General features: G+C 35.1%; 1 protein-coding gene across 4 annotated transcripts in view; it reads right to left on the minus strand.

The window, feature by feature from the left end:
- LOC150098782 (lymphoid-specific helicase-like) overlaps positions 1 to 21,096 on the minus strand; it is a 310,277-nt gene that overhangs the window by 116,505 nt on the left and 172,676 nt on the right. For all 4 annotated transcript variants that reach the window (XM_090404891.1, XM_090404888.1, XM_090404889.1 and 1 more), the window contains 2 exons: positions 17,451 to 17,671; positions 5,186 to 5,311 (listed from right to left, as the gene is read on the minus strand). In XM_090404891.1, the coding sequence (XP_090261017.1) occupies positions 5,186 to 5,311; positions 17,451 to 17,671 (347 nt within the window). The remainder of the gene's footprint in view (positions 1 to 5,185; positions 5,312 to 17,450; positions 17,672 to 21,096) is intronic.

A 21,096-nucleotide genomic window follows, 5' to 3' on the forward strand; every position in this document is an offset into this window, starting at 1 on the left:
GTTATGAATGTGCTTCACTCGGATGAAGTACTGAAGCCAAAAGCTCACAAGACACCTCCGCTAATCATGAAAAGCAGCAATGTAGTCAGCAACATACTGGTTGGACATCAGGAGTGTGAAAGGGTGTACTAGTTAGTTGTGGTTTCTGCAGCACCAATAAAATGGATGGACTAGGTGTATGGCACAAACAATAAAATTCAAGATTTGTGCACAGTCAAAGAATTGGTTCAATTCATATTTAGCTAGCATCAAAAACTATTACTGGGCTTCAGGTATGTCTCTTGAGGGCAAAGATGCACTGGTTTATATTTCTACAAGAGGGCAATGATGTCATCAATGTTTGACAAAATCCAAGGTAATTTCATTGCCAAAAAGCTTTCATTATTTTTGATGGAGCCATCTGGTTTTCAATATGTGAGGTCTTTATTTCTTTGGCCTTGGCTTTTTTCCTTTTGGGAAATCAAAAACAGCCAGTGCCCATCACTTCTTCCTCCCCAGAAAAAATAATCAAGACATCATCAAACCGAACTCCACCCAGGACACTATGTATAATAATGGTTTTATTTTCCTGTGTGTGTGGGGGGGGAAGGGAACAGAAGCATCCATCCCATCTATGAATGAACCGGGAGGCATGTCCTTGATTCTCTAAGTTACACATTGCTTTATCTTTTTCACTAATGGATTATCACAGTGCAGAGTCATTTCTGGTGTATCATCAGGAGTGAGCCGATGTTCTCATATTGCTTTTGATTCACTCCAAAGAGGTAGCAAGCATACTATTCAGGAATGTAACTGTGAGAAGATAAGACAGTCATACAGGTTAAAGTCTCTGTTGACACTTTCTTTATAGTTACCTTCTCAGCATAAGAAGGTTTATCCATTAGGTATTACTGCTACTTTTGTGGTATACTGCTTCCTGACAAGTGAAGCTCTGATTGGTTTAATTTTTTGTATCTCCTTTCATCCTTCCACCTCTGGAATGCTGGGTGATCTCCCTCACAATTAAGGCATTTCAGTATTTTGCACTTAGTCCTCAAGCTTTTTGATATCAAACTTGTCACACAATATCCTGCTTTCATTGATGTTGAGGGTTTCAAGTGTGTTTGACTATTAAATTATTTCAGGAAATTACAACATATACTAAATATTAATTAAAAGAAAACTTTAATCAATACTTCCTATATTTCAGCAATGTTACATTGCCATCTTCATGGGAAGATAAAACTATGATAAGTGCATACAGGCCCTAACAACGAGCAAATGAGGCCGAAGATAGTAACTATCATCGTTCTTAGAGTAAAGGTGCCCCCTAGTGGGCTAAATTGGGTTGTCTTGGCTGTGAGGCTAATGTTCTCATGATGCAAGGTTCTCATGGGGAGTGAATTGCTGATGAATGCATCTGCCTGTATGGGTTGGTTTTCTGTAAACAGAGAAAGCCAAGGATCCATCAGGCTGACGTGTAGTCAGAGTGCTTTTTTTTTCTTTTTTCCAAGATGAACTGGATTCTGGGGGTGTTGGTTGTTTAAGTGTGTTAAGAAGATGTGGAGCGTATCTGAACCATGTGGCCAAATAGCGAACACATCATCCATGTAGCATAGCCAAACAGCGGGTTTTTGCAGGGCTGAGTTTTGAAGACTTTTTCTTCAAAAGTCTCCATAAAGAAGTTGGCTGGGAGGGGGGGGGGTGGAGTGGTGAACTCATGGCTGTCCTCTCTGTTTGTAGAATTTTCTTTGCCAAACAAAATATCCTGAGTTCATTGTGAACTGAAATAGGGCTGAGATATCAGGCTTGGGTGAGCTCTACGGTATCTTTGAGTGGACATTCGTGAATAGGGAGGAGACATCAAAATCGACCATTATGTCAGTGTGTTGGAGTGAGAGGTTTCCTATACTGGCATTGAAGTGGACTTTTTTTTAAGTGTGATGGTGTGTTGCCAGTATAGTGTGTGTGGGGGGGGGGGGGGGATCAATACCATCCACTATGGGATGTAATGACACATTTTGTTTATGGATTTTTGGTAGTCCATATATTCAGGGGAGACTAGAGTTAAAAGGTTATAGTTTGTTAGTAACTTCCTCAGGCCAAGAAGTAACTTTCTTAAGGAGTCTTTGGAGCATTCTAATTTGGGAACTGGTGGTATTATTCAATGTGGAGGTAGTCAGCTGCCTCTGGACCCTTTCCAACATCTCTTTGTCCTTTTGAAAACTAGGTGACAAAACTGTGCACAGCTGTCTATTTGTGGCATTATCAGAGCCTTATACAATGGAACAAGAATCTCCTTATTTCTACAAGTCATCATTCCCAGAATTCGTTGTTATCTTCATAACGTGTCCCCTAAATTTCAGATCCTTATTCGCCATCACTTCAAGATCTCTCATGTCCTCCACCTCTAACAATATATCCCCACCAAGTGTAAATTCTACATCCCATCTTTGTTTTCCAAATTTTAAAAACTTACATTTTGCAACATTGAACTGGTATCCCCATTTCCATGCCCATTCACTCAATCTATTCAAGTCTTTTTGTAAAGCCACAACATCTTCTCTACTCTTCATAATTTGTACCAATTTTGCATCATCTGCAAAAAACTGAATATTCTGATTCAAATTTTGGCCAATATCATTAACATATAGGTTAAACAGCAATGGCCCTAAAAGAGACTCCCTGATGCACACCACTAGTAACTTTCCTCTTCCAGGATATTGTTCCCACATACACAACTTGCTGATACCTATCAGATAGCCAGTCTCCAATCCAATGCACTAATCTAATATCCAATCCCATCTACTCTCATTTGACTATCAACTTATCATGTAGTAATCTATTAAAAGCCTTTGAAAAATCTAAGTATACTACAGCGTATCCCTCTCCTTTGTCCAATGAAGCCATCACCTTATTGTTATAAATAGATTGCTAAAACATGACCTCCCTTCAGCAAATCCATGCTGTCCATCAAAGATAATACCATTGTTGTCAACCCAATTACCAACTCACTTCCCCCACTTTCGCACAGACATTTGGTTTCCGCAATATGTATATTCTACAAATATTTCCATAGGAAATGTTCATCTGAAATAACATCAACAATTCCCCCACTTAGTACTAAGCTCTTTGGAACACATGTAGCTTCTGCCCAACATCCCTTCGCAGTGCACCTTGAAACAAACAGAACAAGTTTCTTTTCCTCTTCCTTCATTCCTGCAACTGCTGTATTGTGGAACAGTCCCCCCCCCCCCCGTTGCTTTTCCCAAGGAATACAATATACAGTCTTTCAAATCAAATGTAGACAAGTTTCTCCTTTCCCAACCCACTACCCATATACGCTACTAATGTACCACAGGTTGATCAACCAACCTTTTGTTTAAGGGCTTGACATAAAAAAAAATAAATAAGTAACAAAAAATAAAAAAATGTTTCACTTATTCCATCAATCCTTGGGTGAACAGACTTAATTAATGCAACCATTTCATTTGCCTTGTTTCTTACATGTCTAGTATTTGTATACAAATGCAACTCATTCCTAGATCTATAGCTAATTCCACTGATACCACTTATTTGATGTGACTTCTCCATGCTTAACTCGAGCCATTTCTTTTTCTCCTTATTCATCTTAGAACCTTCTTCAAATCCAACAGTTTTCCCTTGAGAACCTTGTCCTTTTCCCAAAATGTTTCTATATGCCTGGTGGGATTCATTTCCTACTATGCCTGTTTACGTCTCCAACAAGAAACCACTTTTTCAATTTTCTTCATATCAAACCTGGCAAATATAAGTTTCACTGTCCATTTTCCCATTTTGAAGTTTGCCCACATAATTCTACTTGAAATTGCTTTTAAATTAAGAAGTTTATCTTCAAGTCTGGTGTTGAATGCTACTGCTACTTCTTCCTTTCCTTGATCATTATTGTCTAAATATAATAACCTATTCATATATTTAGAAGGATCTCACTGTTTCTAGCGTTCTATGTCTCAGTAATGCCAATTATGTCCACATGATACTTTCCAGTTTTTCAAGTTCAATTTCCTTCCACTGATACTCCTTATGTTATGGTTCCTGTCTTCAATTGTTCTGACACTGGGTATGTTTTTCTTTCAGATGTTTGAGTTGGAGTTTGTTCCAGTATAATAACACATAACTTGTCATTCTACTGATAATAGTATTAATACTAGGTTAATAATTTCATCAAAGCATAACTCTTACTAGTTTTCAGGAACAAGATGAGTATTTCTCTGTTTTATATGTTTCTCTGTTTTTACATTATCTGAACATCTCTGTTCAAATGAAGAATTTTCTAAGGCCAGAAATATTTCACCTGAACATTTCCTCACCTGAACTTTTGACAAACATTTAAAAAAAAAAATTTCATTGCTGGTAGCTAAGGCCACACTTTTCCTGATACCTGCAATGTCCTAATTTTTTTTTTTTTTTTTTTTATAAATCAGAAAGATTTGGAAGAAGACTTCCCTTTTCTTATGCCAACAACTTTATCATATAGTTTTGCCAAGTGCAAAACAAATATAAAAGCAGCTGTTTCTGAACACTGAAGGGGAAGAAAATACACTTGAGACTATTCTTAAGTAGGTAATAAATATCAGAATATATTGCATCATATCTAGAAAGGGCTTTGAAATAATTCATCAGTGTGCTGAGTCATGAATTACATGAGTTAGTAGCAATATTATTTCTAACATTTCAATTAACTAAAATTTATTACTGCCAAATCATGTATACAAATATCATCACTCTGCAAAATCTGCACATGATGAAATTTTGCAAAACCCTTAAAAGATGTGGTGCTTAGAATCATATTAGTAATTTATTATGATAATCTAACATATAAGTTGAATCCATGCAGCATTAATACCATCAGTGGGCACTAAAAGTTATACAAAAAACCCAGCTCAAGAGACCAATACAGTATTTTTTTTCTTTTTTTCAAGCTACTGTTTTTTTTTTTTTTTTTTTTTGAGAAGAAGGGATTAGAAAGATGAGCACTGCATTATGCATCCTATAATAAATGAAACATAACATCTCAGGAAAAACTCAAGCAATTTCAACACACTGGAACATTTTCTAATGTGAAGACCGGCTACTAGAGCCCCTCTTCACATTGCTGTGCAGTTATTCAGTTATTACAATTTCAACATGAATAGTAATTTCTATACTCATTATGAAACCAACATACACTTCAAGATCATCAAATATTGTCGGCATCAGAAAATTCAGTAATGACCATAATTCAGACAGGCTATTCTGTAGTGGTGTCCCTGTGAGCAATAGTCGGTTGGCTGAATGGTACTGTTTAAGCTCCCTTAAAAAAAAAGAAAAAACACAAAACAATTAGAACATCATAATATATAAGCATATCATAATCAATTCTCACTACAGCAAACAGGTAAATTGTCCAAGGGAACACACACACACAATTCACAGTCAAAAAAAGACTATTGAAAATGATAGTGGTGGGCAGTAGATGGTGATAGTACTGTTGTGTGATGTAGAGGGAGAGAGTGAAGCATCCTCCAACGATGAGTCCTTGGAGGTGCCATGTCATAATGAACCTTGCTCAACATAACAAATCCAAAAGTTTCACCCCAAACCCCATACACACAATGCCATTCTAGCGTTGTGTCCTAGCGCAGACTAGTTTAGAAAATATGAATGCTGCCCCAGGCATCCATATGTTCGAAACCTTACCAAAAATGGACTAATTAGAAAGCGAACATATGGATGCCTGGGTAGCGTTCATATTTTCTAAAGTAGTCTGCGCTAGGGCAACTCGTAAATGCCGGTGAGTGTATTCCCATAAGCTCTTGGGTCAACTTATTCTTACAAAACTTTCATAGTTTCTACATTTGGCTTTAAATGTAGAAACTACATTTAAAACCAAATGTAGTTTCTAATAATGCTGGATTTAATATCCACTTGATTTTTATAATTTTTCATTGCCAAACCTTATGGTTTGGCAATGAAAAATTATAAAAATGAAGCCTTATGGATCTTTATTTTAGTAAATACCATATACTGTATTTACACACACACACACACACACACACACACACACACACACACACACACACACACACACACACACACACACAAAAAAGTAAAACATGAAGAGGCGGTTGAACAGTTTCAATATGTGTATAGAATGGACTAAGCAGAATGATACTCCATTCTCCGAAATTTTATTGCTAATGCAGCTCCGAGAAGAAGCATTCGAAAAAAAGTTTAGCTTCCAAGAAGCAAAAGAAAATCACTGACATTTTTACACAGAAATAAAAAAAAAAAAAAACTTTTTTTGTGTTATTTTGTGAAACTTTTTTTTGTTGTGTACAAGAAAGTGATGTTTTTTATGCAAATTAAGTTATGTACTGAACTATGCAATTTTATTAAATCAGAATCCACAACAATACAGGTACATACAAACTAAATTTTTAACTAAAATAAGCTTGTGTACTGTTATTTTTTAAGTTTTACATTACAGTACAGTACAGTAGCTTTTTTCTATCAGTTACTTCATTTATTTACAGAATTAAATTGATGTACCATTAGAATCTGATTATATTTGTCTTAAAACACTAGTTATTGTCTCTTGGGGGAATATTCGCTAATGCGAACGAGCACGTTTTTTATTAGTTCGAATTAGCGAGATACCACTGTATCAGAGACATTAATAAAAAATGGCTATCCAAAGAATCTAACCGACAAGATTCTTCGTAGAAACCCCCCCACAACAACAACCTACCATCACTCAATACAGTTCATCCATAGTTATTCCTTATGCAGGTACAGTGTCCAAGAAGATCGCAAAACTTTTTAAACCTTTCAACATCAGAGTTGCGTTCAAATCAGTCAAGACTGTCAGTCACGTTTTAAGATTGCCAAAAGACATTAATCCTTCTTTCAAACACGCTGGAGGTTACAACATCCCATGTGCTTGTGGTCTAAACTATATAGGACAGACGTCAAGAATCCTCGAAATCCATAAAAAAGAACATATAGGAGATGTTAATAACAACAGAACAGACAACTCAGGTCTAGCCCATCATTTCACAAGTACTAACCATACCATTGATTGGGATAGCAGCTCCATGCCTTGCCTAGAAGATTTCCGTTGTAGAAATTTCAAGGAAGCCATTGTAGTCCTCCGTTCTGGAGAAAATCTTAACAGAAACCAGGGAATGATAATAGCAATTCCACGTTACATTTTGGAAAACCTTAATAAGATCACTCAGTCTGCCAGAATTTAATTTCGCTCAAAACTACAGAACGTGCTTTCATAACAGTGACTAATACAACACGCTCCATGCGTGTAATGTTACATGTTCTGTATTAAAGTTTAATTTATATAATAGTGTTACTTCATTTTCTCTGTACTAGCCACTTGGTGTTTTTTCTCTTACCGTTATAAGCCCTGAAGAAGCTGGACAGCCTCATTGGTGAAACTTGTTGGTATTAGATGTTTATAAATCATGGTCAATTAAAGATCAATATATATTTCATTTTAATTATATGTTTGCATGACCAATTATAATCTAAATAATGGAGAGAATATTTATCAGAAATGTTTCATAAGAGCAAGTGTAAAAAATGCGAGTCATGTCAGAAGCAAAAGAATGAAGTGATTGATATTATGGATATCAGGCAGGATTGTGGAAGTGTTGTGGAGAATGTAGCAGAAGCAGTGAATGATAATGCATGAAATATGAATGAGAGTTTGAAGGAAGTGGTTGAAAGTAATAATGTGGATGATGAGATGCCAGTGTGGAAAGAAACTGCATGCTTACACACACACACACACACACACACACACACACACTCCTTCACTGGACAAATTGTGAGCTAGAGCGACTGCAGAAATGACTAGAGTTTGGTTCAGAAGGATGAAGAATGAAAAAAATATTGAATGGGAAAAGGAATAATAGTGCAAGAAACTGGGAGAAAAGAAAGAAAGTATTGTATGGGGATTTAATGATAAGAGGTTGTATTTAATGAGAAAGTGATGAAAGCATGTTTTCCAGGTGCAAAGATAAAGAATGTTAGTGAAGCTTTAAGTGTGCAGAAGAAATAAGCGAGCGAGTTACTTGTTTTGGCAGGCACAAATGATTTGAAAGGTGAGAAATATGCAATGAAAGAAAATATGAAAGAGTTTTTAGAAGAAGCAAAAATGAAGAGTAAGGATTGTGAGTCTGCTGCTTCAGTATGATAGGATAGGACAGAATTAAGAAGGGGGGGCCAGATTGCCAAAGAGAAAATTTTCTAGTAGGAATGGCGTGAAGTTTATAGATGTATGGAGTGAATTTGATGGACGATGGACCGCACTTAAATGGTTTTGGAGTTAGGTGTTTGGAGAAAGTGTTGTTCAGTGAGAGTTTGGAAATGCAAAATGAGGGAAACGAGATTAGTGATGAATTGCATGAGAATCTGCAAGTGAACTGGCAGTTCTGACAAAGGTGTTTAATTTAAGTCTTAGCTCATGCAAGGTTTCAATGGAATGGAAAGAGACTGAGATAGTTCTATTATAGAAAGAAATAGCAAATTACAGACCAATTAGTATTTGTGGAGTGGTGGTTAAAGTATTGGAAATGTTAGTTAAAAGTAAAATTCAGGAGAGTGGGTGGATAGGAATATGATACTCTATTGGGCGGGGGGGAGCAGCATGGCTTTGCAAAAAGTAGGTCCTGCCTCAATAATTTATTCACATTTTATAATAAGGTGAGAGCAGAATTGGATAAAAGAAAGGGGCTACACCATAATACTGCTGGACTTGGCAAAGGCATTTGACAAAATACTGCATGAAAAACTATTACATAAGCTGGAGCAAATGGGAATAGATATGAGGCTGGTGGCATGGATAAGGGGGGGATGGCTGATAAATAGAAATCAGAGGATGGTGTATGGTGGAGTGGAATCACAGCAAATGAGGATGGGTGACTAGTGGAATGAACAGGGCTTTGTACCAGGACCTACTCTTTAATTTGTACATTAATGATATGGCAGAAGATTTGAGGGTGGGATATTCAGTTGTTTGCTGATGATGCCAAACTAGGGAGGGCAATAGTTGAAAAAGGTGATGTAGATATCTTAAAGGATGATTTAAATATATTGGCAGTGTGGACAAAAGACAATGGTTGTCAATTAAATGATGTAAAATGCAAGCTAATGACTTTGGCATAAAAAGATTACAGACCTCATATTATATTGATGGTACTAGTTTAAAGGAAATTAATGAGGATGGTGGACAGAGATTTGAAATTCAGAGGACATATTGCAAGAGTTGGCAAAATATCTCAGATGATTACTTGGATGCTGAAGAACACACTGATAAGTAAAGACAGAGATTATTATCCCTCCTTTATAAGGCTATGATTCGGTGACATGTTGACTACTGTGCACAAATTTGGTCATCTACATTTCTTAGGGATCAGGAGGTGGCAGAGAGGATTCAGAGATGAATGACCAAGCTGGTGACAGGTCTGTGGAATGTTCCCTATGAGAATAGTGGAGGGTTGCAGAGTTTAGCTGACAGACAGAGAAGAGAGGATATGATAGAAACTTATAAGTTACTAAAGGGATTTTATAATACTGACAAAGAAGAAAATTTTCAATATATGAGGAGTAGGAGGAAAAAAGGGGTCACACTTGGAAGTTGTCTAAGAGTGTGGTTAGTAAGAGTGTGTGTGAACTAGTTTCTTTACTTGGAGAGTGGTAAACGAGTGGAATGGATTGCAAGAGGTGGTTGTGGGTGTCCTAACAGCGAATAGGTTCAAGGAGATATATGATAGGTATTGTGTTAATGGATAGAGTGGGTCTCTTGCAATGAGTCTTTTGACCCCATGAAGTCCCCATATAAATAATAATAAATATCTGAACTATCCAGATATTAGAAAATATCTGATATATCCAGAAAATGTTCTGAAAATCCAGGTAATAAAGACATACAGTTATATATATAGATACATACTAACACCACATATAATTAGCATCTATTATTGATTTTTTTTGCTTTCTGGTAACTGATGATATTGAAACCATTATCTTTAATTACTAACATCTCAAACAATTGCATATAATGATTGGAAATGGACATAGAGAGTGAATGTTTCAGATGGGATCATTTATAACAAAGAAAACAATTAACACAATGCTAAAAAACATTTTTGACAGAAATTTCAATATTTATATCAAATTATTCTGATTTATTGGAAATGGAGAATTTAAAAAATTTTACATTCTGTGCTAGTATAAACAAAAGGAAACTTAACCTAGTTACACAACTTGAAAGTACACCTTGAGTACTAAAATGATAATTAGTAGCTACAGGGTGGCCCAAAATGTACCTACTAAGTTTAAATCCAATTTTCCCTGCAATTAGCTGGTATAATTAAAAAAAAAAAAAAAAAAAACATTGGTGTTTTAAGCTGTTTTCATACAGAAATAGTTGATCATACAGAAATAGTTGTTTTATGCAACTATTTCTGTATGATCCTCATACAAAAATAGTTGCAAAGTGATTAGAAGTGTCAGATGTTTTTAATTTCATAATAAAATGCAAACAGTTATTCTTATTCCATTCATTTACAGTCAACCTGAGTTGTACTTATATGATTTTCAAATTAACTGTTTATTGCCAAGACAGATACAAAAATTACTTGCCGTTGTTACTTGCTATGGTATAAATAAGTATTTTTTTTTTATTTATTCTACATTACAAAGCTCACCACCACCACCACACCATCAGGTTCAAAATACAAGAAATGAGAAATAACATACTGATAAGAGCTTTCTTATCTTAGATTTGGTTATTTTAGAACTGCCATATGACAGCCTTCAGTTTTTGAGTTCCAGCACAGGAAGATACATTTATACTAGCCAAGACCCTTTAAAAGTATGGTATTATCTCATTCAGCATGCACAAATACATTATTGAAATTCTTTTACAACAGGAACTACTGAATATTAAGTTCATATTCCTCTCAAATGGTTAAAAATCTATAATCCCATTTCTAAAATAATAAACAATTATGGACTCTACCCTTCTCCTCAGAAGACGTTTTTAAGTTTCCATTCTTTATGTTAAAGGTTTGTCGCAAAACTTTCTAGTCTTCTGGCTAGTGTAAACCTGCAGGTTTCCTCCCATCTTGTTTGCAAGCATTACATTCTTATACTATCTGAAAGATCAACTTTTCCTCTATCCCAATCAGGAATTTACTGACTTCTTTTTTCTTCAGCTCTTGCATAATTTGGACAGATAGGAAGATCCACAATGGTATACTTACAAGATCCCCAGGATTCGCACATACTTCCATAAGTTGGACAAATTGTGTCTTGAAGACTATGATATATATCTAACAGACACAGCATCACTTAAAAAAAAAAAAAAAAAAATTCAAGTGCAACATAAAAGTTGCACTTCTGACTAGTAAGATTGTATAGCATGGTGAAGTGCTTTATTCATATGCTTAAACTTTCTACCTCAAACTTTCTGCATCTTGGGAGGTAATGTTGCAAAATACCCCTCACCATTTCAATAATTATTTTTTTAATATATTCAGCGAGATCTGAATTTACTTTTTTTTTTTTGTTTTGGACTAAAAGTATATAGATTGAGCTTTCTTCATGCATATCACTTCATATCTGTAACATGTACTTTGTTTTTTAATGAGTATTCTGTTCTTTTTTTAACCATTCTGCATACTGCATTGGAAATAGTCAGGAACTTGACTGTAATAAGTTTTTGTGTTATTCTTTGTATTCCAATATTTTCAAAAAAAAAAAAAACAGAACTTTTATTGTACCAATTACAAAAAAGGGAATGACAAGGATAGAGAAACTTTCCTACTTAGTAACCAAAAAATATGCATTTGAGATTTATGATATATTTAGACTTGAAAATGAATTGGGGGTGCTTAAGGGTCAAAGCTATACAACCGAGAGGAGACCTCCACATAGCCTTCAAAGGGATGCGGAGAACTGACCAGGGCTTCTGATCTAATGTCCAATCCTCACCTTCTTGTGGTGCACCCTGTTGGGTATCTACCTGGATACTGAACGGATGAGGATGGGCAGGCAATTTGGGATTTAGCCGAACAAATTGTATTCTTATTGGCTTAAACCAAAATACAAAATGATGGTACAACATGACAAAATTTCATGCCGGCTGGGACGTCGCCCAGTTAAACAAGGCCCCATTGTTTTTACCAGGGAACCAACGCAAACAGCAAAAAGTCAGCTACTGGAACAAATCCGAAAACACACCCCAACTCAACATCACCAGAGTTAAAGATTGGTACTATCGACATAAGAAGCCTGAATGGCAAGAAAATGAAGCTAGCTGAGGAATTACATAAGTACCAGATCGACATAATATTGGTGAGTGAAACAAAATATACAAAAACTGGTGAGATCTTTCTGAGCAATAAATATAAAATGTTATATTCAGGCAATGACAATCAAGGAAAAGAAGGAGTAGCTATAGTATTCAATACTAAATATGAGGATAATCTTCTTGAATTGCAGACAGTCTCAAGTAGAGTGATGTGAGCAAATATTAGAATGGGGAACTGGACAATAAGACTATTTGTGCCTATGGTCCCACAGAAGGTTCTACTAAGGTAGAAGTGGAGGAATTTTTGAGGCTTTAGAGAAAGCAACTGACACAATAAAAAAGGAAAAGTCGATCCTTGTTGGGGATCTAAATACTAGAGTAGGAAATGATTGTCAGACATACAAAAATGTTTTGGGAAAATTTGGAGAAAAGAGCAATGCTAATAATAATGGCAAATACCTGTTGGATTTCTGCTCAGGATATGGACTGGTTATTACTAACACCATGTTCCAAAATAAAAATGTGCATAAATTCACATGGAGAGAAGAGGCAAGAAATAAGAAAAGTCTCATTCACTATGTTATTGTTGATAGTGATGTTTTCTCCCTGGTGCAGGACACCAGAGCGTACACAGGATTTGAAATTGGAAGTGATCACTATTTAGTCTTGAGCAGGATAAAATTGAATTTCATATTGAAAAGAATAACATGTAAGAAAGTATTAAAATGAATAAAAGTTGAGCAGCTATCAGATGTGAACTGTAGACTAAAATACACAAAGAATATTGAAGAAAAAACGAAATTTGAGAACAGGAACCAAACCTTAGAAATTCAGTGGCAAGGCTTGAAGAAAACCCTGATTGATTCAGTCAGTGAGGCATGTGGTGAGGTTGTCTGCAAGGATAGAAAAATCAGAACTCCATGATGGACACAGGAAGTTAAAGAGGAAGTGAAGGAAAAGAAGAAAGCATATCAAAAGTTCCTAGCAAATAAGTCAGCTTTTTCTCTTAGAGAATACAGAGACAAACGTAAGAAAGCTAAACACTGTGCAAAACTGGCTAAACAAAAGTCATGGGAGGATTTTGGCAAGAACATAGAAAATAAATATCAAGAAGGTGGCAAAATATTCTGGAGGTTGTTGAAGAAGCTTAGAAATGGAGGAAAGAGTAATGTAAAAGCAGTTAGAGATGATAAAGGTGACATGAAAACGGGAGAAAAAGTTTGAAGTAATTACTCCATACTTGAAGTATGGAGTAATTACTTTGAAAAATTACTAAATGAAACAAGCAGTGGTAAAAAAACACTCAACAGGCATACAGTCTGGAATAGATATCCATACTTGAAGTAGAAAAAAGCTATCAAAGGCTTGAAATGTGGAAAGGCAGCAGGAGTAGATGATATTCGACCAGTAATGCTGAAGTATGGTGGTATAAAAGTCTTACAGTGGCTGCACTGCATTGTTCAGAAAGCCCGGACAGAGGGATGAATTCCCGATGATGGAGTAGAGCTCTAATAGTACCCATATATAAAAAGGGTAATAAAACTGAATGTGAGAATTACAGAGGTATTTCCCTACTGAGTGTTCCTGGCAAGATCTATGCAAGTATACTTGAGAAACGGTTGAGAAGAATTGTGGAAGAAAAGCTTGGTGAAGAACAAGCTGGATTCAGGCCAAATTGAGGCTGGCAGGATCAGATCTTCACTTTATGACAAATAGTTGAGAAAGCATGGGAATATAACAAAGATCTGTATTTAAGTTTTGTTGATCTGGAAAAAGCATATGACAAGGTGCCAAGAGAAAAGCTATTCGATATGCTACAGTTATATGGTGTGAATGGGGCATTATATCAAGCAGTACTTCATCTTTATTTGAGTTGTAAGTCAGCAGTTAGAATTGAAGGAAGTACAGGAAGATGGTTTAATGTTAAATTTGGTGTGAGCAAGGATGTACGTTATCCCCTCTGTTATTCATTATCTATAATGATCACATTATGAAGGAAAGTGGTATTAAACCTGATATCTAAATTGGAGATGTTAATGTCAGCTCTCTGCTTTATGCGGATGATGTTATACTTCTAAATAAATCTGCTACAAGTCTGTAAGATTCCCTGACTTAAATTGAATAACTGTTGTAATAGATATGGTATGAAGGTCAGCAATAAAAAGACAAAGACAATGAAAATAGACAATGAAAAGGAGAACCTGTGGAACAAGTAAAACATTTCAGCTACTTAGGCATGATTTTTAGTGAAGATGGTAAATTAAATATAGAAATAGACAACAGAATTAACTAAGCTGGTATGGTAGGAAGTCAATTGAATAAATTCATATGGAATAAGAGAGAAATTAGTCGGAACACTAAATCAGCTGTATACAAGACAGTGATCAAACCAGTTTTAACTTATGGATCTGAGAGCTGGGTCAGAAGTAAAACACTTCACCAAAGACTAGAGACTGCAGATATGAGAGTCGTGAGAAAGATTAGAGACATGAACAGATGGCATCAATAGCAATATCATATTAAAAATGAGGATATTAGGAAAGAACTTGACATTGTCAGCATCCAGGAATGCATTAGTAGAGCTAATCTCAGGTGGTATGGTCACTTAAAACAGAATGGGCGAGGAAAGATTAGCAAAACAAGTGTTCTCTGCCATGTTGGCAGAAAAACGACCCAGAGGAAGACCAAGATATAGGTGGATTGATACTGTACAAAGTTCCTTAGATGATAGAAATATAAGATCTCTTAATGTTGGAGTCTTGACAAGTAACAGGCTGATTTGGAGGAACATTGTAGATAGGAAGTTAGTAATGATGTAAATTTTTCATGTGGTACTATCATATCCTGTACACCCCTTGAGGATGCATGGCAGGAATATGATGATGATGATGAAGGAATTTGGGATTGACCACAAACATCTCACCCTCCCTCTCAAGTATAAATATATCATATATACTATATTTATTTATAACATTGTCAGGCCAGATTTTTACTCTAAGACAAACAGCTAAGAATTATGGGGACAGAAGAAGAATCACTACTTCTTATTTTGAAGATGCATGTGATAAGGCAGGGAAGAAGTATTCAAAACAAAGGTGTGAAGGCAGGACTGTACATTATATATCCACTGTCTTTTATAATATATAAAGATGACATTATAAAAATAGAAAACAATATTAAACATCTGTATATGAGATATTCAACTTCGTGTTTTAATATCTGCAAATGAGGATATCTTCTTAAATAGATCTGATTTTTGAAGGGCCTTAAACCAAATAAAATTATTTCTGTGAAAATTAGCATTAAAATCAGACATGAAAATAACACCAACTGCATTTTCAATATTAAACAATGCATTTTAAAGTATTGTCATATTTTTTAGTGATGGAAGCAAAAGATATATAGAAATAGATAACAGAATAAGTAAGGCTGGCAAGCCAGCTAATACATATATATGAAACAGAAGAAATCAGGCAAAACACCATAGAAACAGGATACAAGATAGTATTAAAACCAATTATAAAACTGAATAGAAAAAAACAGCTGATCACAGAATGGAAACACAAATATAAAAGTTCTGAGAAAAATCATGGGAGTGAGCATATGACCACAATAGCAGAACTATAATCTGTTTCAAAGATCAAACAAGGAAGAAAACCTAGAAAATATCAAAATATAGATGGATCAATACAGAAACTTTAGATATCAGAGATGAATTTAAAAGAAAATTGTTGATAAGCAACTAGTAATTAGATAATTATGTTGCAGTGATAGAAAATTATGAGAAATCACTAAAGTTTCAAACACTGCACACACAATGCTAAAAACAGCTCTATAGAGCAATAATTTCACACTATCCCTTACTTATAAGAAATTGTAGCTGGTTATTTGTTTTACTAGATTATGATTAATAAAATTTCTATTTCTAAGAGCTTTACTTGTGAATTTCAAAACATTATTATTACTTCTTTCATTAGCAGAAGAGTTTGCTGAGTTTTATATCACCAGTGCTTTCCTATATAGAGACTGAGCAAATCTCAATCTGGGGATATCTATGAATAGTTTTATATAAGTAGATGAATCTCATCACCAAATGTGTGATCATCACATTGCTTATTAGAAGTCTGAAGTGACAAGAAAATGTACCATGTCTGGTCCAAGAGCAAGTTTATCAGATTATCTAACTTTCTGCATACCAGGTATTAGTATGTTATACATTTCAACCTTTCAGAGTTGGAATAATCATAAAACAAGAGGGAAGAAAAATTCTGAGATATCCCTGAGAGGCATTGGTGCTGACCATAGGTAGTATGGCATTTAGTTAAAGAATAACTGATATAGTTAAATGAAATGAAAAAACAAATGAAATAATTGCACAGGATGTCAGATTTTAATTTTGAAAACTAAGTTTGGCAAAAGATGTACGTTCTATAAAATATAAATATACATATTATATTTACCAATGGTTGATAGCCTCGTTAGATATTCTGCAATGTGGCAATAACTCAATAACTGGTTAACCAGTTATTGCCATATTATTACAGAAACAGTCATATTTAGATTATACCAATATTAATTATGACTATGAGGCATTTGTAATCTATAAATTGCATGTTTTGGGCAGTTCGTATGTTATACAGCGTGAAAATCTTGAGATTCTTGGAGGAAAAATCTGCTAGCATTGTATGAGAATAACTAAGTCACCTTTTAGATGAAAAGTCCTGTCATACAAAGGAAAATGTCTATGTATTGTATGTAGCAATATCAAAATACTCTATACCAGTGTGCTTGAAAGGAGATGATTTGGCTTAGGAGAAAGATAAAAAGGAAAACAAAAATTCTTAAGTGTAAAATTCAAAATAAGGCTCATAACCAGTAATTTTCTATCCCCTAATTCAAGAATAAGGGGACAGAAAATAGTTTTTTTATAAACCATTCCCTTTGGCCGCAGATTTGTATAAAACACAGAATTTTCACCTCTTTTGCTTATATCAGTGCATCATTGTGAATGAGTTCAAGAAGAGATTGATAGATTGTGTGAACAATAGTTAGAGTGAATCTCCTGCAATGAGTCTCTGACTCCATGAAGATGCCCAAGAAATAATAATAATAAATTTACCTGAGAAGTTTGCACTTGAAATTCTTTATTCTGTGTCCTTCATCTATAATAAGGTACCTCCATTCAAACTTGCACAAATATTTCCTATCCTTCATGACAATTTCATAGGATGTAACAACCACTGGATGAACCAAATTATTCTCCACTAAATGTTCTTTTTGTATGTTTTTTAATAGACTTCGGCGTTCCTCAGCAGTTCCATGGTACAGAAGAACAGGAATCTATAAATTAAAAAAATATATACTCAAAACTACTGTGATGTTATCACAATTGATGCTTGCAGGCAAACATCATTATAACATGCTTATTCACTATAACAAACTATCAAAACATCCCAACCAAATCTCTATAGGTACAATTGTGTTCTAAAGAAAATTCACTATAGCAAATTATCACCCATACTACCAAGCTCATTTCATATCTCCTCTAGTCTTTTCGGAGGAAAATCAGAAGAATCCTGTATAACATGGTCACAAAGTAGTTTTCTGGTCCTGATAATAATTGTGTTATGCTTAAAAAGTTCTGTTCCAAAATTAATTAATATCCTACCTACTTTTTTTTGTACCTGAACTATTTTCAGGACTGGGGCAACTCATATAAAGAAGCTAATAACTTCACATCACTTGTTTTAGTATCCCATAATGCAAAGCACATATCCTTGCGGACATACATAATGCTATGCATTATGGGAACAGTCACTAACCAGACCAGTTTCAACCTTTATTGAGGTCTCATCAATGGGAGCCAAACCCAGAGGTGATACTAAGGTTGAGGTAATGCAGAAGTCATATTTTCATATACGAGTAGCCAAAAGGTGAATCCAAGTATAAGCAAACAAGTCTGAGCCTGAACTATTTTCAGGGAAACTGGTATAAAGAAGCTAATGATCGTTTGGGTAGTGACCCTTCCCACAATGCATAGCATTATACATGTCTGTAAGGATATGTGCTTTGCATTATGGGATACTAAGGAAAGATGTGAAGTCATTAGCTTCTTTATACAAGTTGCCCAGTCATGAAAATTGTTCAGGCGCAAACTTGTTTGCTTACACTTAGATAAAGGATTAAACCAAGTATAGCTATGTCTAATGTATAAGAAAACCAGTAATTGTACATCCATTTGTAGTAGATAAACACAGTATGTGATATACTACATTAATCATACATCATGAAATAATAGCGCTTTTCTAAATGCTGTGTTCATGTTACTTTTTTTTAATCTGAGCTACAATACCAATACTAAAAACTAAGTGATGTCAATAGGTTACTCAGAAAACTATATACATAACCATTTTATGCTGGAAGAAATATACTGCTAGTTGATGTTTTTAAAACAACTGTTTCTGCATTAGCTTCTAGTGCACACAGGAATTTATTGCCATAGGTGTAACCACCACAAATAACAAACAGTTCCCTGAATGTTAAATAATTAATTACATTATTGAATGTAAGATTATGAAAGTGTCAATTTCTAAGAATTAAAAAAAACTTATAATTCATTTAGAATGGTAACAGACTCGTATTCACTCCTCAATCTAATTATGATTAATACCAATACCAACAAGTTTAAAATACTTGAATGTTTTATTGTTAAAATGTTTAATGCAGATATAATCATTAATGGCTATATATTCTTGAATTAGGCACAAACAAAAAAAGCAGGAGTACAGAGATGGAAGTAGACATAACAGAGAATATGCATGAAAATCAGAGTAGCAAAAGATAAAAGACTTGAGAGTAAAAGTGTAAAGATCAAAAGAACGATATTTTTTTTACATCCTCTCTAAACTTATAGGAAGAATAGATATGAAAGCAATGTTCTGTAGGGTATTTAAAATACTTAGGAAACAATCAACAATGATGATAAAAAGAAAAAAAAAAAATATATATATAGCATTATAAATATATAATGTATAATGCTATGCATCATGGGAAGGGCCACTACCCAGAAGTGATACCAAGGTTGAAGTGATGCAGAAGTCATATTTCCATATACAAGTAGCCAAAACATTTCATACCTTATTACTAGAATACTCTAGATTATAGATAGATGTTGAAAGTTTCTCCACTCGGTTATACTATAAATTAAAGATGCCAACAAATTATATTCTTGTTTTCATCCTTTAACCAAGTGTAAGCAAACAAAGTGGCCCTTCCCATAACACATAGCATTATGCATGCCCATAAGGACATGTGCATTGCATTATGGGATACTAAGGTAACTGATGTGAAGTCATTGACCTCTATATATGAGAAGCCCAGTTGTGTAGTAACTTCACGCAAAAGCTTTGTTTGCTTACACCTGGATAAAGGATTAAACCAAGAATATAATTTCTTGGCATCTTTAATTTATTTATTGAAGAAGATGCACATGCACTTCACTGATTTCCTTCTCATTGGTAAAGTTTAAAAGTTATCTCTATATATTTTGTATTTTTTTTTTTTTTTTTTTTTTTTTAATTATTATGGGCAACTCCAAGGAGTCCTTAGACTCATCGAGGGAGGCCCTAAACATCATGTCAAGAACAACTATTCAGCTTCCACACAGTATCTATCATACTTTGTCTTGAACTCATTTACAGTCATGGCACTCACAACAGACTCTGGCAACTTATTCCACTCATTCACCACTCTCCAAGTAAAAAATCTAGTTCTAACACATTTGCTAACCCCACTCTTGCCCAGTTTCCATGGATAGCCCCTAGTCCTCCCACCACCAGACCTGTTCTGAAAAATATCCTCTCAATTAATCTTATAGAAACCAACCCTTCAGTAATTTGAATGTCTCAATCATATCACCTCTTTTCCGCCTATCAACCAATTTCTGTAACCCACAAATCTTCAACCTGTTCTCATAAGGTTCATTCCATAGAGCTGCTATCATCTTGGTCACTAGCCTCTGGATCCTCTCTACCTCGTCCCCATCAAGAAGAAACCCTGGCACCCAATAGTCAAGATGGGGTCTTATCAAGGCTCGATGCAGAAGAACAATAACTTGCTTGTCTCTGCTCATCAAGGTATTCTTCAGTAACCAAGTGATTTGATGAGCTGATTTAGCCACTTTTGCAATGTGCCCCCTAAATTTCAACTCCCTATCCACCAACACTCCCAAATCCCTGGCCTCGTCAATCTCCTGGAGTACAGTTCCACCAATGTGGTATACTGCTGCTAATCTTTTCACCCCAAAATGCATAACCTTACACTTTGCCACATTAAATTGACATCCATTCTTCCTTAGCCCAGTCCTCCAATCTATCCAAATCATCCTGCAAAATTTTGACATCATGTGCATTCACTATTGCTCTACCCAATTTTGCATCATCAGCAAATAAATGAATAGTTCCTCTCAGATCCTTTCTGATATCATTAATGAACAAATTAAATAGTAGTGGTCCAAGAACAGAACTCTGCGACACACCACTAGTCACAGGCCGTCTTTTGGACTCTACTCTTGAATAAACCACTCTCTGATATCTCTCCATCAACCACCCTCCTATCCATCTCACCAACTTTATATCCATCCCCATATGCTGCAGTTTACTGATTACAATTCCATGTGGTATCCTGTCAAAGGCCTTAGCAAGGTCCAGCAGTATCACTGTAAACCCATTACCCTTATCCAGTTCAGTCGTCACTGTGTGTTATAA

The sequence above is a fragment of the Typopeltis vanoorti genome, chromosome 15 (genome assembly GCF_054136105.1).
Source record: "Typopeltis vanoorti isolate ZY-2024b chromosome 15, IOZ_Tvanoo_1.0, whole genome shotgun sequence".
NCBI lineage: Eukaryota > Metazoa > Arthropoda > Arachnida > Uropygi > Thelyphonidae > Typopeltis > Typopeltis vanoorti.